Raw genomic sequence first — 18,969 nt, 5'->3', positions numbered from 1 at the left:
CAAAGGGAAGCGGGGATACACTTGTATTATACCTGAGGGTGCTTCTTACAATCGCCAGGTCATTTCAAAGACGTGTGATGGGATTGAGTTCAGTGGTCTGACTGGGTCACTGCAGTAAATCATCCTCCCGTGAACTTTCAAGACCTTCCTTGTATCTTCAGGCACACTCATGCTGAAACAGAGCCTTCTCAAAAGGATTGCATATAATTGTGATAAATGGCTCACTAAAAAAGGGGATTAATATTACAGGGGATTAAAAGTGTATGATCGGTGTCAGAGATTAGTCGGCGTTTCCGACAGTAAATCTGACCCAGTTTCAGTGAGTGTTGGACCCCGCTAGGGCTGCCCTTTGTCACCGATACTGTTCATAATTTTATGGACATCGTTTTTAGCCGCAGTCTGGGCGTTGAGGGAATCCACTTTGGTGGCTGCAGGATTTGGTCACTGGTTTTTGCAGATGATGTGGTTCTGTGTGCTCAGAATGAGCACCTCCAAGTCCGAGTCCATAGTTCTCGCCCGGAAAAGGGTGGAATGCCATATTCGGGTTGGGGAGGAGACCCTGCCCTAAGTGGAGGAGTTCAATTGTTCACCCAGTCTTGTTCACGAGTGAGGGAAGAGTGGATCGTGAGATCGACAGGCGGATCGGTGCGGCGTCTTCAGTAATGCGGACGCTGTATCGATCCGTTGTAGTGAAGAAGGAGCTGAGCCGGAAGGCAAAGCTCTCAATTTACCGATCGATCTACGTTCCCATCCTTATCTATGGTCATGAGCTTTGGATTATGACTGAAAGGACAAGATCACGGGTACAAGCGGCCGGAATGAGTTTCCTCCGCCGGGTGGCGGGGCTCTCCCTTAGATATAGGGTGAGAAGCTCTGCCATCCGGGGGGAGCTCAAAGTAAAGCCGCTGCTCCTCCACATCGAGAGGAGCCAGATGAGGTGGTTCGGGCATCTGGTTAGGATGCCACCCGAACGCCTCCCTAGGGAGGTGTTTAGGGCACGTCCAACCGGTACGAGGCTACGGGGAAGACCCAGGACACGTTGGGAAGACTATGTCTCCCGGCTGGCCTGGGAATGCCTCGGGATCCCCCGGGAAGAGCTGGACGAAGTGACTAGGGAGAGGAAAGTCTGGGCTTCCCTGCTTAGGCTGCTGCCCCCGCAACCCGACCTCGGATAAGCGGAAGAAGATGGATGGATGGATGGATGTGGTCCTACTGGCTTCATCTGGCTGTGATCTTCAGGTCTCGAGTACATGGTTCTCGCCCGGGAAAAGATGGAGTACCATCTTCAGGTCTTCAGGTTGGGGACGAGGTCATGCCCCAAGTGGAAAAGTTCAAAAACCATGGGGAATAGATCGTGATATCGACAGGCGGATCAGTGCAGTGTCTGCAGTGATGTGGACCGAAGGCAAAGCTCTCAATTTACCGGCCCATCTACGTTCCTATCCTCACTTATGGTCATTAACTTTGGGTCGTGACCCAAAGGACAAGATGGCTGAAAATTATTTTTTTCTGTTGGGTGGCGGGACTCTCTCTTAGAGATAGGCTGATAACTGCTACCATTTGGAAGGATTTTGGAGTAATGTCGCTGCTCCTTCACATCGAGAGGATCCAGATGAGGTGGCTCGGGCATCTGGTCAAGAGGCCCCCCGAACGCCTCTCTAGGAAGGTATACAGTACAAGTCCAACCGATAAGAGGCCACGAGAAAGACCCAGGACCCGTTATAGAGACTATGTCTCTGAGCTGGCCTGGGAAGGCCTCAAGATCCCCGGGAGTGGCTGGACGAAGTAGCCGGGGAGAAGGAAGTCTGGGTTTCTCTGCTCAGGCTGCTGCTGCTGCTGCGACCCAACCGGAAGAAAATGAATGGACGGATGGATTAAGGTGTCTAGTCAAACTACTGATTGATTGATTTAAGTGATAAACACTGTGTCATGTGTCCAATGACTTTCCTTTGGGTAGTTAAAGGATTACTATTGCAACAACACTTCATCAGTAGGGAAAAACTAACTTGTCACACGACGGTCTAATTAATGCCAGCTCACGTTTCCTATTAGTGGTGATTGTATGTCTACTTGGACGTTGGAGTCTGCAATAAAGCTTGATTGATTGAAACCTTAATTAACTTTGTATTCCTAGAAAAGTCAGAATTATTTTACCAGTCAATTTGGACATACTCTCGTGGGACTTTCTGCGTTCGTACCTTGATGGTCTTATCCAGGCTCTCAAGGGAGTTGATATCCAGTGCTTCTTTACAAGCCTGCAGACAGGAAATGACTTTCTGACTCTCGATCTTCCCGGGTCGGATGGTCAGTCCAGATAGGCTGCCCCGGAAATACTGAGTAAACCGTGGCTTGGTCACCTCGCCACCTAAACACAAAAAAGTCACCATTTTCAAACGGTCAATTCTAGATGAAAAAAAACACACACATCAGAAAAATTAGACAGCCTATGAAAACCTTTAAGTTGGAAATGGACAATTGATCTTCACTTTATTAATAACAGTTTTGTTTATTAAAAGTAAAGAAGTACAACCTAAGAAATACATTTTTATAATGATTGTGATGTGAAGTGCAATTTCTTGTGAGAGAAACAATTAGGACACACTGCCATTGAAAACTGGTTGAAATGTCTAAAACTTGATTTAGACGCACCATGTCATGGTCAAGTGATTAGAACATTGTTACAGGGCGATTGTACATGTCTAACGTATTTAGCCTCAGAGATGTATTTTTGTTTGCTCTTTGAACACTGGTAAGCAGAGTACTATATGTGGCAATTTTACCAGTTAACTGTATATACGGATCATTCCTGCCGACAGCAAACAAGACACAGCGAGAAAGACGAGAAATTCTTAAACATTTATGGTACGGTTTCCATGTGACTTGGAAAGGGAGTATTCTTACTTTGCTGTGTGTTGTCCATATATACAGGTAAAAGCCAGTAAATTAGAATATTTTGAAAAACTTGATTTATTTCAGTAATTGCATTCAAAAGGTGTAACTTGTACATTATATTTATTCATTGCACACAGACTGATGCATTCAAATGTTTATTTTATTTAATTTTGATGATTTGAAGTGGCAACAAATGAAAATCCAAAATTCCGTGTGTCACAAAATTAGAATATTACTTAAGGCTAATACAAAAAAGGGATTTTTAGAAATGTTGGCCAACTGAAAAGTATGAAAATGAAAAATATGAGCATGTACAATACTCAATACTTGGTTGGAGCTCCTTTTGCCTCAATAACTGCGTTAATGCGGCGTGGCATGGAGTCGATGAGTTTCTGGCACTGCTCAGGTGTTATGAGAGCCCAGGTTGCTCTGATAGTGGCCTTCAACTCTTCTGCGTTTTTGGGTCTGGCATTCTGCATCTTCCTTTTCACAATACCCCACAGATTTTCTATGGGGCTAAGGTCAGGGGAGTTGGCGGGCCAATTTAGAAAAGAAATACCATGTTCCGTAAACCAGGCACGGGTAGATTTTGCGCTGTGTGCAGGCGCCAAGTCCTGTTGGAACTTGAAATCTCCATCTCCATAGAGCAGGTCAGCAGCAGGAAGCATGAAGTGCTCTAAAACTTGCTGGTAGACGGCTGCGTTGACCCTGGATCTCAGGAAACAGAGTGGACCGACACCAGCAGATGACATGGCACCCCAAACCATCACCCAACCATGCAAATTTTGCATTTCCTTTGGAAATCGAGGTCCCAGAGTCTGGAGGAAGACAGGAGAGGCACAGGATCCACGTTGCCTGAAGTCTAGTGTAAAGTTTCCACCATCAGTGATGGTTTGGGGTGCCATGTCATCTGCTGGTGTCGGTCCACTCTGTTTCCTGAGATCCAGGGTCAACGCAGCCGTCTACCAGCAAGTTTTAGAGCCCTTCATGCTTCCTGCTGCTGACCTGCTCTATGGAGATGGAGATTTCAAGTTCCAACAGGACTTGGCGCCTGCACACAGCGCAAAATCTACCCGTGCCTGGTTTACGGACCATGGTATTTCTGTTCTAAATTGGCCCGCCAACTCCCCTGACCTTAGCCCCATAGAAAATCTGTGGGGTATTGTGAAAAGGAAGATGCAGAATGCCAGACCCAAAAACGCAGAAGAGTTGAAGGCCACTATCAGAGCAACCTGGGCTCTCATAACACCTGAGCAGTGCCAGAAACTCATCGACTCCATGCCACGCCGCATTAACGCAGTAATTGAGGCAAAAGGAGCTCCAACCAAGTATTGAGTATTGTACATGCTCATATTTTTCATTTTCATACTTTTCAGTTGGCCAACATTTCTAAAAATCCCTTTTTTGTATTAGCCTTAAGTAATATTCTAATTTTGTGACACACGGAATTTTGGATTTTCATTTGTTGCCACTTCAAATCATCAAAATTAAATGAAATAAACATTTGAATGCATCAGTCTGTGTGCAATGAATAAATATAATGTACAAGTTACACCTTTTGAATGCAATTACTGAAATAAATCAAGTTTTTCAAAATATTCTAATTTACTGGCTTTTACCTGTATATTTTTCAGTATTTGCTTTGTCTTCAGCAAACACAATAGAATATTAATAGAAATGTATCCAATCACTCTTCATTGCTGATGAGAGCTTTTAAAAAAAAATCTACTTGTGTTTGTGGTAAGAATATTAGAATCATGTCCAAACACTTTGAAATCAGCCTTTCCATAGTGAAGATAGTGGAGGCCGACCTATCAACTTCAGCCTTGCCATTTAAACCTAATAATGAGCCTTAAGGTTCATGCTTGTGATATCATTATGTATCACCCCTCTAGCCCCTGAATACTACGCTATAGTTTTAACTGCGTCAGTTACAGTGGAACCTCGATTCATGAATGCCTCTATTTGCTTACTTTTCGGTTTGCGAACCTTTACATCGTGCCAAATTTGTCTCTGTGTGTGAGCCATGTCTCGGCTTACGAACGCTTCATTCATTCATTTTGCATGTCATTTGAAGACATTGGGGACTGCCATTTTGATGATATCACTTCCTGTCTATGCAGGCACAGCTATTTTGAAGAGCCGGGGCCCCCTATATCACATTCTATTTACATCCTGTACACACGAATTCGGCCATTTCAAAGAGCTTTGACGGCGAGCAGCACTTTTTTAACGTGTTTATTTACACAATTGTCGTACCTTGCGCCGGTCAGAGCTGTGTGAGCCTGTCTAAGAGAAATGGTTTAAATGTGTCCAAATGTTCACAGTCGCAGCAAGAGACCGAAAAAGATGCCACCTTTATTACAGAGAAGGCACAACCTGGACAGAAGGATTATCTCACACTGCTAGTTTGTGCTAACACTAGCGGTGACTACTTAAAGCCAATTTTTGTTTATCACTCCAAAACTCCCAGAGTGACACAAGGTAAAATTATTTTAGTTTTTTATTGTAGCAACATGGTGGTTAACATTTTGGAGTGCACCAACAAGATTCTTTGTGTGTGTGTGTGTGTGTGTGTGTGTGTGTGTGTGTGTGTGTGTGTGTGTGTGTGTGTGTGTGGTTAAGCTTGCGAAATGTTGTCGTAATGTTTATAAACCCATATATATGTTAACTGAATACAGTGGGACCTCAATTTACGGACTTAATTGATTCTTGAACATGGTTCAGAAAAAGGAAAGTTATTCACTGTATTAGTTGTAGCGTCCACAAAAACCCATAATTTATTAAAATAGAGTCTTTTGTCGAGGATACAACAAACTATTCATATACACTGTATATATATATATATATATATATATATATATATATATATATATATATATATATATATATATGTATGTATATGTATATGTATACATATATATGTGCATATGTATATATATGTGTATGTATATATATATATATATATATATATATACACATATATGTACATATATACATAAATATGTGCATATGTATATATATGTACATATATATATATATATGTACATATATATATACATATGTACATATATACATATGCACATATTTATGTATATTTATCCATATTTATATATATATATATATATATATATATATGTATATATATATATATATATATATATATATATATATGTATGTATATATATATATATATTTATATATATATATAGTTATATACATACATAATATTAGAGTTTTATTTTACTAAAATATGGACTTTTGTCAAAGCTACAACCAATCATTCATATACAGTACATGTACAAAAAATCACAAGACTATTTCATCTCTACAGGCCTGTTTCATGAGGGGGGGTACCCTCAATCGACGATTGAGGGTACCCCCCCTCATGAAACAGGCCTGTAGAGATGAAATAGTCTTGTGATTTTTTTCCCACACATACATATATTGCGCTCTACTACGGTATCGAGCACTATTTTTTGGATAACCTTATTAAGACATATATATATATATATATATATATATATATATATATATATATATATATATATATATATATATATATATATATATATATATATATATATATATATATAAATATATATATATATACATAAATATATTATATATATATATATATATATATATATATATATATATATATATATATATATATATATATACTTATTTATTTATTAGACATACATAACATAGTGTTTAAAAAAATAAAAAATAAAATAGGGACTTATGTCGAAGCTAAAACCAATTATATGTTATTTGTATATATGTTGCCTTGCCCAACACCACAATCAAATACATTAAGGGGAAACCTTGTATAACAATGAATTGTGATAATACATTGCATTACTGAAACTTTATGGAATATTTTTTTTAATATTGCAAAGGGATAGTTATCACCAATTGACAGGCCGAATGATCCCATCAATTATACAGTATGAACAAATGATGTTTTATGCCATTACCTGGTGATACCATATCACTTCCCCACCTCTGTTAAAAAAAAAGTAGATGAAAAGTGTAAGTATTTGAAGCATGTCCTTTAAACGCTGGAAGGTGGATACAGGCAAGATAGGTTCACAAAGTCATTAGTAGAAATAAAAAGCCAATAGGAGCGAGGTGACTAGTTTGTATGCAAGAAAGCCTGGCGTGCATTAAGCAGTAAACTGTCTCTAAGCATTATAAAGCTCTCATTTGCCCACACCAGAAATGACTTCTCTCTCAGATTGTAAATGAACCGTCTGAGCCCGAGCTCTTTTCCTGATGAGATTATTCATGTGAGTGTTCACCTTGAAGTCTGAACTTTTAGAAGGCCATTATTGAATATTCAAGGAGGCGGATATTAGCAAAAGCACTCTTTAATTGTAAATTCCAACCTACACTGCTTGCCAAGAAGCAGAGTAAATCGACCATCAATCTTGTTTGCTGCATTTCGGTTGCTGCTGAAGGACTAACACTTTGGGGTCTCACAGATGCAGACAGCAAGGCGGTAACAGAAGAGGTAATGGTCTCCTACAATTGAAGTTATAGGGAAGCCTTAGCCTCATTTCAGCATTCCTTGCTGCACTTTATCAGACATTGTCCATTTTGACCCAGTCAACCCAAATTCCCAATAGAGAGTAAGGCTCATGTATCACTGCTCAAAATGATGTATCAGTGGGCTCAAAAGCTCAGTCTGTGCAGGTGGAGACACAGCTGACCACCACTGGAAACAATACATCATACTCGTAATTTAATGGGGGGGAAGTACTTTGGCAATGTTTTAAACAGTTGACTGTTTTTCCTGAACTTTTACATAGCTCAGCAGGTGAGGACGCTGAACAAATTGTTTAACCTTATTTAAGTTTATTAGTTAAACTTTTGTGACAGGTGATTTTGAGCATACCCCAACTAACTTTTAACTTTATTTAATGACTGACATACAACCTGATTGACTTCAGACCTGACATGATTTAAACAAATCCTGCTAATTATGCATGGCCTTGTAATTTTATCGAATACCCACAACTTCACTTTGGCAAATCATCACCACTTCGCAGATCAAATGCGTGCCTTGTCGCAAACGGCCATGTCAACTGTCTAACTCAGGTGTGTCAAACGTACGGCTCGTGGGCCGGATCAGGCCCGCGAACAGGTTTTACCCGGCCCGCGAGATGAGTTTGCAAAGTATAAATATATTTGAATGAAAGAAACTGCTGTTCTAAATATGTCCACTAGATGTCGCAATAGCAAGTGTTTGTCTCCTCTGCGGCCAGAGCGCACATGACTTCAGAGGGGGCGGAGCCATATGTCGTGTTTAAATAGAGCTAATGTTTCCGTGTTTGGACACTAATGGGAGCATTTTAAATTTCTGCTAGACTCAATTCCACCTATTTGACTGATGAATGTTATCACATCGTTTATTCAGAAAGTATAAATAATGACAAATAAAGACAGAATGCTATCATCCGCCACATGTAAGTGTAAAAAACCCAAAAACAAAACATTGATTTGAACATGTTCAGAATGTGCCTGCACTTTTTTTTCTCCAAAAAAGAAAACAATCTCAAGTTATAAATAAATGATAAATGGGTTGTACTTGTATAGCGCTTTTCTACCTTCAAGGTACTCAAAGCGCTTTGACATTACTTCCACATTTACCCATTCACACACACATTCACACACTGATGGAGGGAGCTGCCATGCAAGGCGCTAACCAGCACCCATCAGGAGCAAGGGTGAAGTGTCTTGCTCAGGACACAACGGACATGACGAGGTTGGTACTAGGTGGGGATTGAACCAGGGACCCTCGGGTCGCGCACGGCCACTCTTCCACTGCGCCACGCAGTTGGTATATTCTTTTATAACCTGTTCTGATTGATCGTCCGCAATTACAGAATGTTTAACAGGCTGAAAATAAAATTTTATACATGTTAATAAGTAGGTAGAGAAGGTTAAAACATTGTCATGCAGAGATATGTATGTCGTTAACATGTAAAGTACGGAATATCAGAAACATTTATTCAGGTAGAAAAAATATCACCTAACATCTTTGACAATCAAAACATGATCATAACAATCCACATTTTGTGTTAATAATGCATGAAACGGCTCTCTAAACCTGGAAGTGTAGGTCCTCTCCTCTAAATGCAAGTGCTCCTAAAGCACGAACACAAATACAGTATTCCTACAAAATACCAACTCCGGCAGGTATCTTTTTTTTTTAATTCACTTTAAAGGCGTGTTTATATTCTTTTTGTGTAGAGCTGTTTCAAAAAGCATACTGTTTGAAAACATTCTATTAAAGCAAATTAATTGTCCAGTCATGGTATTAAAAACTTAAACAATATCTGTCTAGGGTACACTTATTAATGAAGAAAAATTATATCTTTCTGCGATTAATTTTGATTTAACCATGAACAAAATGCGATTAGTCGCAATTAAATATTTTAATCGTTTGACAGCCCTATTTTTAAACAAAGAAAACAATTTGAAGTTGTCTTTGTTTTTACGTTATCGTGCCATGATTATACCAGATTTTCCTCCATGTGGCCACTGAGCTGAAATGAGTTTGACACCCCTGGTCTAACTGATCAAATGTGTGATGCTCTTCATCAGCAAGCCGCATCCTCACTTCCTTGCTTACATTGATATATATGTGGACGCGTTATTAAAATCTCTCATTGTCTCTTATTTACCAACAAACATGTTCTCAAAGAAAGCGGGGGTAAGCTATGTGCAGTGTGTTGGAACTTGAACTGAGGTTGACAATAAACAAGCAGAATCTGCGTAAGACACCGAAGTGCCTTCATAAAAAAGAATGCCAGTAAAATAACATGATTTCCCTTTAAAGGACACTGAAATGATAACGCGAACAACCGATACCGTTTTCTTATCGCACTTTCTGGAAGCCGAGAACCAAATGCCAGCATTGATGGGAATGCCTCTTTGTGGTAAAATGGAGATACTACAACTCCCAACATGAATGATCATTAAATACACTAGAAAAGGACTAGGAGAGTGCAGACCTCGGCCAGGCCCTACCTCCATGCCCTAATCTGCTGAGTCCAGACACAGTGATCTGGATCACCTCCAAAATGTAATCGCTTGTTTCTTATTCCATTTCAGACATTTCCTGTAAATAGAATCCAAATCCGGCCATAACTTTTTGAGCTATCTGTAGCAGAATGACGGAAACGTAGTGAAACATTTTGTCAGTCATCAACTGTATTTGTCTCTGTGGGTGTAGGCGGGGCCACAAGCATACAAGCACAGAGGTTAAAGCCTGGGACGTAAACGTAAGGTAACATTAAAGTAAAGTTAAAGTACCAATGATTGTTTTGTCCTCTGCATTGGACCCATCCCCTTGTTCACCCCCTGGGAGGTGAGGGGAGCAGTGAGAAGCAGCGCTGGCCGCGCCCGGGAATCATTTTTGGTGATTTAATCCCCAATTCCAACCCTTGATGCTGAGTGCCAAGCAGGGAGGTAATGGGTCCCATTTTTATAGTTTTTGGTATGACTCGGCCGGGGTTTGAACTCACGACCTACCGATCTCAGGGCGGACACTCTAACCACAAGGCCACTGAGCATAGAAGAAATGATACAGTGTTCTGGAAAAAAATGCTGCCCATAACAATTTGCTCCCCAATGCTACTGAGCATGCGCATCAATGTTAAATGTTTTTTTTGAACAAATAGCAATTAAGGGAATTTGGTTATTTTTATAGAATTTTTTATACATACTAGGAAACAAACCAAAACAAAAACGGTATTAACCTTGATTAACCTAAAATGCATGGCTAGTTGTTTTGTCTACACTGTATGGCAGTGTTTGTCAACCTTTTTTGAGCCAAGACACATTTTTTTCATTGAAAAAGTCCGGAGGCGCACAAACAGCAGAAATCATTAAAAAATGTAACTCAGCAGCCAATATTAAGAGTAAAAAGACGTTGACTTTAAACCATAACCAACGATGCATCACTATAGCTCTTGTCTCAAAGTAGGAGTACTGTCACGACCTGTCACATCATGCTGTGACTTATTTTGAGTTGTTTTGCTGTTTTCCTGTGTGTAGTGTTTTAGTTCTTGTCTTGCGCTCCTATTTTGGTGGCTTTTCCTGTTTAGTGGGTATTTTCCTGTAGCAGTTTCATGTCTTCCTTGAGCGCTATCCCCCGCACTTGCTTTGTTTTATCAATCAAGGCTATTTAAGTTGTCGCTATCCTTCTTTGTGGGGACATTGTTGATTGTCATGTCATGTACGGATGTGCTTTGTGGACGCCGTCTTTGCTCCACACGCTGTAAGTCTTTGCTGTCGTCCAGCATTCTGTTTTTGCTTACTTTGTAGCAAGTTCAGTTTTAGTTTCATTCCCTAAGCTTCAATGCCTTTTCTTAGGGGCACTAACCTTTTGTTTATTTTTGGTTTTATCCTTAGATACATTTTCACCTGCATGCTGCCTCCCACTGTCATCTGCATATCGGGATCACGACAAACCATGTTCCGACATCTACAAAGCAATTAGCTACCTGCTGCCACCTACTGATATGGAAAAGTATAACATTGTTACGCTGCCGAGCTCTAGACAGCACCGACACTCAACAACGGCACATTATTTGCAGACTATAATTACCGTATTTTTCGGACTATAAGTCGCAGTTTTTTTCATAGTTTGGCCGGGGGTGCGACTTATACTCAGGAGCGACTTATGTGTGAAATTATTAACACATTACCGTAAAATATCAAATAATATTATTTAGCTCATTCACGTAAGAGACTAGACGTATAAGATTTCATGGGATTTAGCGATTAGGAGTGACAGATTGTTTGGTAAACGTATAGCATGTTCTATATGTTATAGTTATTTGAATGACTCTTACCATAATATGTTACGTTAACATACCAGGCACGTTCTCAGTTGGTTATTTATGCCTCATATAACGTACATTTATTCAGCCTGTTGTTCACTATTCTTTATTTATTTTAAATTGCCTTTCAAATTTAAAACATTTTTTTTTTTTAAATAAATAAAGAATAGTGAACAACAGGCTGAATAAATGTACGTTATATGAGGCATTTTAAATTGCCTTTCAAATCTCCTCTCTGAGCTGCCACCTTACCGTGGTAGAGGAGTTTGCGCGTCCCAATGATCCTAGGAGCTATGTTGTCCGGGGGCTTTATGCCCCCTGGTAGGGTCTCCCAAGACAAACTGGTCCTAGGTGAGGGATCAGACAAAGAGCAGCTCGAAGACCTCCATGACGAATACAAATAAAGGACCCAGATTTCCCTCGCCCGGACGCGGGTCACCGGGGCCCCCCTCTGGAGCCAGGCCCGGAGGCGGGGCACGATGGCGAGCGCCTGGTGGCCGGGCCTGTCCCCATGGGCACAGCCCGAAGAGGCAACGTGGGTCCCCCCTCCAATGGGCTCACCACCCATAGCAGGGTCCATAGAGGTTGGGTGCAGTGTGAGCTGGGCGGCAGCCGAGGGCAGGGCACTTGGCGGTCCGATCCTCGGCTACAGAAGCTAGCTCTTGGGACGTGGAACGTCACCTCGCTGGGGGGGAAGGAGCCTGAGCTAGTGCGCGAGGTCGAGAAGTTCGGGCTAGATATAGTCGGACTCACTTCGACGCACAGCAAGGGCTCTGGAACCAGTTCTCTCGAGAGGGGCTGGACTCTCTTCCACTCTGGCGTTGCCGGCAATGAGAGGCGACGGGCTGGGGTGGCAAATCTTGTTGCCCCCCGGCTCAGAGCCTGCACGTTGGAGTTCAACCCGGTGGACGAGAGGGTAGCTTCCCTCCGCCTTCGGGTGGGGGGGACGGGTTCCGACTGTGGTTTGCGCTTACGCGCCAAACGGTAGCTCAGAGTACCCACCCTTTTTGGATTCGCTCGAGGGAGTACTTCAGAGTGCTCCCCCGGGTGATTCCCTCGTTCTACTGGGGGACTTCAATGCTCATGTTGGCAGCGACAGTGAAACCTGGAGAGGCGTGATTGGGAAGAATGGCCGCCCGGATCTGAACCCGAGTGGTGTTTTGTTATTGGACTTTTGTGCCCGTCTCAGATTGTCCTTAATGAACACCATGTTCAAGCATAAGGGTGTCCATATGTGCACTTGGCACCAGGACACCCTAGGCCGCAGTTCCATGATCGACTTTGTAGTTGTGTCATCGGATTTGCGGCCTCATGTTTTGGACACTCGGGTGAAGAGAGGGGCGGAGCTTTCAACCGATCACCACCTGGTGGGTGGGGAAGGATGCCAGACAGACCTGGCAGGCCCAAACGGATTGTGAGGGTTTGCTGGGAACGTCTGGCAGAGTCTCCTGTCAGAGAGAGTTTCAATTCCCACCTCCGGAAGAACTTTGAACATGTCACGAGGGAGGTGCTGGACATTGAGTCCGAGTGGACCATGTTCCGCGCCTCTATTGTCGAGGCAGCTGATTGGAGCTGTGGCCGCAAGGTAGTTGGTGCCTGTCGTGGCGGTAATCCTAGAACCTGTTGGTGGACACCGGCGGTAAGGGATGCCGTCAAGCTGAAGAAGGAGTCTTATCGGGTTCTTTTGGCTCATGGGACTCCTGAGGCAGCGGACAGGTACCGACAGACCAAGCGGTGTGCTGCTTCAGCGGTTGCAGAGGCAAAAACTCGGACATGGGAGGAGTTCCGAGAAGCCATGGAAAACGACTTACGGACGGCTTCAAAGCGATTCTGGACCACCATCCGCCGCCTCAGGAAGGGGAAGCAGTGCACTATCAACACCGTGTATGGTGAGGATGGTGTTCTGCTGACCACGACTGCGGATGTTGTGGATCGGTGGAGAGAATACTTCGAAGACCTCCTCAATCCCACCAACACGTCTTCCTATGAGGAAGCAGTGCCTGGGGAATCTGTGGTGGACTCTTCTATTTCTGGGGCTGAGGTTGCTGAGGTAGTTAAAAAGCTCCTCGGTGGCAAGGCCCCGGGGGTGGATGAGACCCGCCCGGAGTTCCTTAAGGCTCTGGATGCTGTGGGGCTGTCTTTGTTGACAAGACTCTGCAGCATCGCGTGGACATCGGGGGCGGTACCTCTGGATTGGCAGACCGGGGTGGTGGTTCCTCTCTTTAAGAAGGGGAACCGGAGGGTGTGTTCTAACTATTGTGGGATCACACTCCTCAGCCTTCCCGGTAAGGTCTATTCAGGTGTACTGGAGAGGAGGCTACGCCGGATAGTCGAACCTCGGATTCAGGAGGAACAGTGTGGTTTTCGTCCTGGTCGTGGAACTGTGGACCAGCTCTATACTCTCGGCAGGGTCCTTGAGGGTGCATGGGAGTTTGCCCAACCAGTCTACATGTGCTTTGTGGACTTGGAGAAGGCATTCGACCGTGTCCCTCGGGAAGTCCTGTGGGGAGTGCTCAGAGAGTATGGGGTATCGGACTGTCTGATTTTGGCGGTCCGCTCCCTGTATGATCAGTGTCAGAGCTTGGTCCGCATTGCCGGCAGTAAGTCGGACACGTTTCCAGTGAGGGTTGGACTCCGCCAAGGCTGCCCTTTGTCACCAATTCTGTTCATAACTTTTATGGACAGAATTTCTAGGCGCAGTCAAGGCGTTGAGGGGATCTGGTTTGGTGGCTGCAGGATTAGGTCTCTGCTTTTTGCAGATGATGTGGTCCTGATGGTTTCATCTGGCCAGGATCTTCAGCTCTCGCTGGATCGGTTCGCAGCCGAGTGTGAAGCGACTGGGATGAGAATCAGCACCTCCAAGTCAGAGTCCATGGTTCTCGCCCGGAAAAGGGTGGAGTGCCATCTCCGGGTTGGGGAGGAGACCCTGCCCCAAGTGGAGGAGTTCAAGTACCTCGGAGTCTTGTTCACGAGTGAGGGAAGAGTGGATCGTAAGATCGACAGGCGGATCGGTGCGGCATCTTCAGTAATGCGGACGCTGTATCGATCCGTTGTCGTGAAGAAGGAGCTGAGCCGGAAGGCAAAGCTCTCAATTTACCGGTCGATCTACGTTCCCATCCTCACCTATGGTCATGAGCTTTGGGTTATGACCGAAAGGACAAGATCACGGGTACAAGCGGCCGAAATGAGTTTCCTCCGCCGGGTGGCAGGGCTCTCCCTTAGAGATAGGGTGAGAAGCTCTGTCATCCGGGGGGAGCTCAAAGTAAAGCCGCTGCTCCTCCACATCAAGAGGAGCCAGATGAGGTGGTTCGGGCATCTGGTTAGGATGCCACCCGATCGCCTCCCTCGGGAGGTGTTTAGGGCACATCCGACCGATAGGAGGCCACGGGGAAGACCCAGGACACGTTGGGAAGACTATGTCTCCCAGCTGGCCTGGGAACGCCTCGGGATCCCCCGGGAGGAGCTGGACGAAGTGGCTGGGGAGAGGGAAGTCTGGGCTTCCCTACTTAGGCTGCTGCCCCCGCGACCCGACCTCGGATAAGCGGAAGAAGATGGATGGATGGATGGATGCCTTTCAAATGTCTATTCTTGGTGTTGGATTTTATCAAATAAATTTCCCCCAAAAATGCGACTTATACTCCAGTGCAACTTATATATGTTTTTTTCCTTTTTTATTATGCACTTTCGGCAGGTGCGACTTATACTCCGGTGCGACTTATACTCCGAAAAATACGGTACTTGTTTGCAAAAATTATTTTTACCCCAAATAGGTGAAATCACATAATCTCCCACGACACACTAGTGTGCCGCGGCACAGTGGTTGAAAAACACTGCTGTATGGTGACAGAATGAATGTCAACAAGCTCATTAATGAATAATAATACAAATCACAAAAGCACTTGTTTCAGGACTTATTTTGGAAATTTTTTGAAAATTTCATTAAAATCCGTCCAATAGTTATGTTGCTAACTATCAGATTTTGCGACTGGTTGCATTTTTTTTTAATGAAGCAGCACATTTTATTAGAACACCGGCTCAGCCCCAAAATGTAATGACTTGACTTGTTGTATCCCATTTGTGACATTTCCTGAAAGTTAGACGAAAACACGCTTTTGAATTGTTGTGCCATCTGTAGCCAAATGAAAGAAACGGAATGGAGCTTCTTTGTCAGTCAGCCACTATTTGTGTCTGTCGGTGGACACACCCAGACGTCGAAGCTCACAAAGTAACGTAGCGTAAATGATCTGGATCAGGCCCAAAATCTAATCAGTTGTTCCTTATCCCATGTTGGACATTTCCTGAAAGTTTAATGAAAATCCGGCCATTAAGTTTTGAGTTATGTTGCTAATTGCGAACTAACTGCAATAATGACATAACCTCTTAAAGTTGTGTGTAAAGCTGGAGCCTATCCCAGCTGTGTCACAGTTACAAAGAATTGATAACTAGAGATGTCCGATAATGGCTTTTTTGCCAATATTTTGCCGATATTCCGATATTGTCCAACTCTTAATTACCGATACCGATATCAACCGATACTGATATATACAGTCGTGGAATTAACACATTATTATGCCGAATTTTGTTGTGATGCCCCGCTGGATGCATTAAACAATGTAACAAGGTTTTTCAAAATAAATCAACTCAAGTTATGGAAAAAAATGCCAACATGGCACTGCCATATTTATTCTTGAAGTCACAAAGTGCATTATTTTTTTTTAACATGCCTCAAAACAGCAGCTTGGAATTTGGGACATGCTCTCCCTGAGATAATCCTGATACCCACTACAACTATGGGAAATACTATACTTGGACTTTCACAAAGTGCATTATTTTTTATTTTGTTTTAAACATGCCTCAAAACAACAGCTACAAAAACAATGAAGGCACCCAGCTTCAGTCCAGAGTATATTAGAGCAGTGTTTTTCAACCACTGTGCCGCGGCACACTAGTGTGCCGTGAGATACAGTCTGGTGTGCCGTGGGAGATGATCTAATTTCACCTATTTGGGTTAAAAATATTTTTTGCAAACCAGTAGTTATAGTCTGCAAATGATGTGTTGTTGTTGAGTGTCAGTGCTGTCTAGAGCTCGGCAGAGTAACCGTGTAATACTCTTTTATATCAGTAGGTGGCAGCAGGTAGCTAATTGCTTTGTAGATGTCGGAAACAGCGGGAGGCAGCGTGCAGGTAAAAAAGGTATCTGATGCTTAAACCAAAAATAAACAAAAGGTGAGTGCCCTTAAGAAAAGGCATTGAAGCTTAGAGAAGGCTATGCAGAACAAAACTAAAACTGAACTGGCTACAAAGTAAACAAAAACAGAATGCTGGACGACAGCAAAGACTTACTGTGGAGCAAGGACAATGTACATCCGAACATGACATGACAATCAACAATGTCTCCACAAAGGATACAAACAACTGAAATGTCCTTGATTGCTAAAACAAAGTAGATGCGGGAAATATCGCTCAAAGGAGGACATGAAACTGCTCCAGGAAAATACCAAAAAAAGAGAAAAAGCCACCAAAATAGGAGTGCAAGACAAAAACTAAAACACTACACACAGGAAAACAGCAAAAAACTCAAAATAAGTCATGGCGTGATGTTGGTGACAGTACACCTACTTTGAGACAAGTATAGTGATGCATGCTTGGTTATGGTTTAAAGTCACATCCAACAATTGCGACAACGACTTTTTACTGTCAACTGACTTTAGTTTTTTATCGATTTCTGCTGGTGGTGTGCCTCCGGATTTTTTCAACGCTGGCTCAAAAAAGGTTGAAAAACACTGTACTAGAGTGATAAAGTAAACAATAACATAGTCCTCCTTTAGTGCAAGACTGCCTGGTATACTGTATGACATGGAATTATAAACTGGGCTCAATCTGCCCTGCTCTAATGTATTTTTATGAGTAACAAAAATATGCTGTAAGCTAGTGGTGAGTGCTTGAAGTGGCCTAGCAGTCAGTCAGAGCTTCTAGAAATGCTGAAGGAAGATGTCTTGGTTCCTCCTCGCATAACCAACTTTTTGCAGTCATTGCAAATTGCCAGTTTTTTATCCATCAGACACACTTTAAAATAATCCCAAACCATAGACATGGTGTCGTTAGTCAGTCACCGAGGGAGCTCGCTTGTTAGCCACGGCTACAGCACCGGCAACAACACACTCTTGTTGTTATGCTCCGTGCGCGGCGGTTTGATGAGGTCATCAAGCGTCGCCAGTAAACCTCTCATGCTGCAGTCGTCAATTCATGTGTTGTATGTGGGAGAGGGGAGAGGGGAGGGGCTGCTGACTTGGAGACGCAACTGATCTGTACTGACCGCTCCGTACAGCGGCGTTTTAAAAAAAGTCATTAATTTTACTTTTTGAAACTGTCAAAGGCAGATATTTACATATATCCGTATTTAAGTGTTACTTCTTTATTTTCATAGTCATATTACAAAACAGCTAGTGTTCTTCTTCCAATTGTGGTCTTTTGGTTGTCTGCAAGTACTGTGTGCTAACCTTGACTTTAGGAATGTAAGGAGGACAGATACTCCTTTTGCTTATCTGTTCCTGTGCCCAGCTGAGGAGGACAATGGGCATGTGTTTGGGCTGTAAAGAGAGACAACGAGGGTGGGAGCGAGAGACACTTTATAGAAGAGAAGGTTTCCATATTTTAGGGCAGACCATCTTAGCTGCGTGATTGAATGTTCTATGCTGGACTGGTCTCATTCTATTTCCAAGGCTTTGGAAATAAAGTTACAAAATACCTATTCTGTCTCTGGTGGTTCTTCTACTCAGCATTACGTGTCATAAAAGAGCTTGGGAGTGGCCAGCAACTTGAATTCCCTGAGAGGAACAACTGGTCCAAACGCAACAAAACCGATACCGATAATTTCCGATATTACATTTTAAAGCATTTATCGACATCTCTCTTGGTAACTCGTTTGTAAAATCACAAGCTGATGCAATGTTGTTGAAAAACAAAAAGCCTCAAAACATGGCAACATTTGCGCTACTCTTTGTGAAAAAACGGAAATTTTGGAGGGGTTGACTATTTAGTCTCGAAATAACTGTATATGACTGTGGGATGATATTGACATCCTCGGGGTAAATATGTGCAAACACAGATAATGCGCTAAGTCCACACAGAGAAATCTGAGCCAAAGATCGAACTGCCACCCTGCTGCCTGATACTTAGTCAAACAGTATTCTGTTGAAATGTGTTGGTTGAATAAGCT

The 18,969-nt window shown here is 42.9% G+C and overlaps 1 protein-coding gene across 1 annotated transcript in view; it reads right to left on the bottom strand.

Annotated features, from left to right (window-relative positions):
- LOC133572578 (calsyntenin-2-like) overlaps window positions 1-18,969 on the bottom strand; it is an 839,649-nt gene that overhangs the window by 85,677 nt on the left and 735,003 nt on the right. Inside the window, exon 10 of the mRNA XM_061925391.2 lies at window positions 2,199-2,365. Within this exon, the coding sequence (XP_061781375.2) occupies window positions 2,199-2,365 (167 nt within the window). The remainder of the gene's footprint in view (window positions 1-2,198; window positions 2,366-18,969) is intronic.

This window comes from Nerophis lumbriciformis, linkage group LG30, assembly GCF_033978685.3.
Source record: "Nerophis lumbriciformis linkage group LG30, RoL_Nlum_v2.1, whole genome shotgun sequence".
Lineage (NCBI taxonomy): Eukaryota > Metazoa > Chordata > Actinopteri > Syngnathiformes > Syngnathidae > Nerophis > Nerophis lumbriciformis.
The sequence above is the reverse complement of the archived record's forward strand: the minus strand, read 5'-3'. Positions and strand labels throughout refer to the sequence as shown.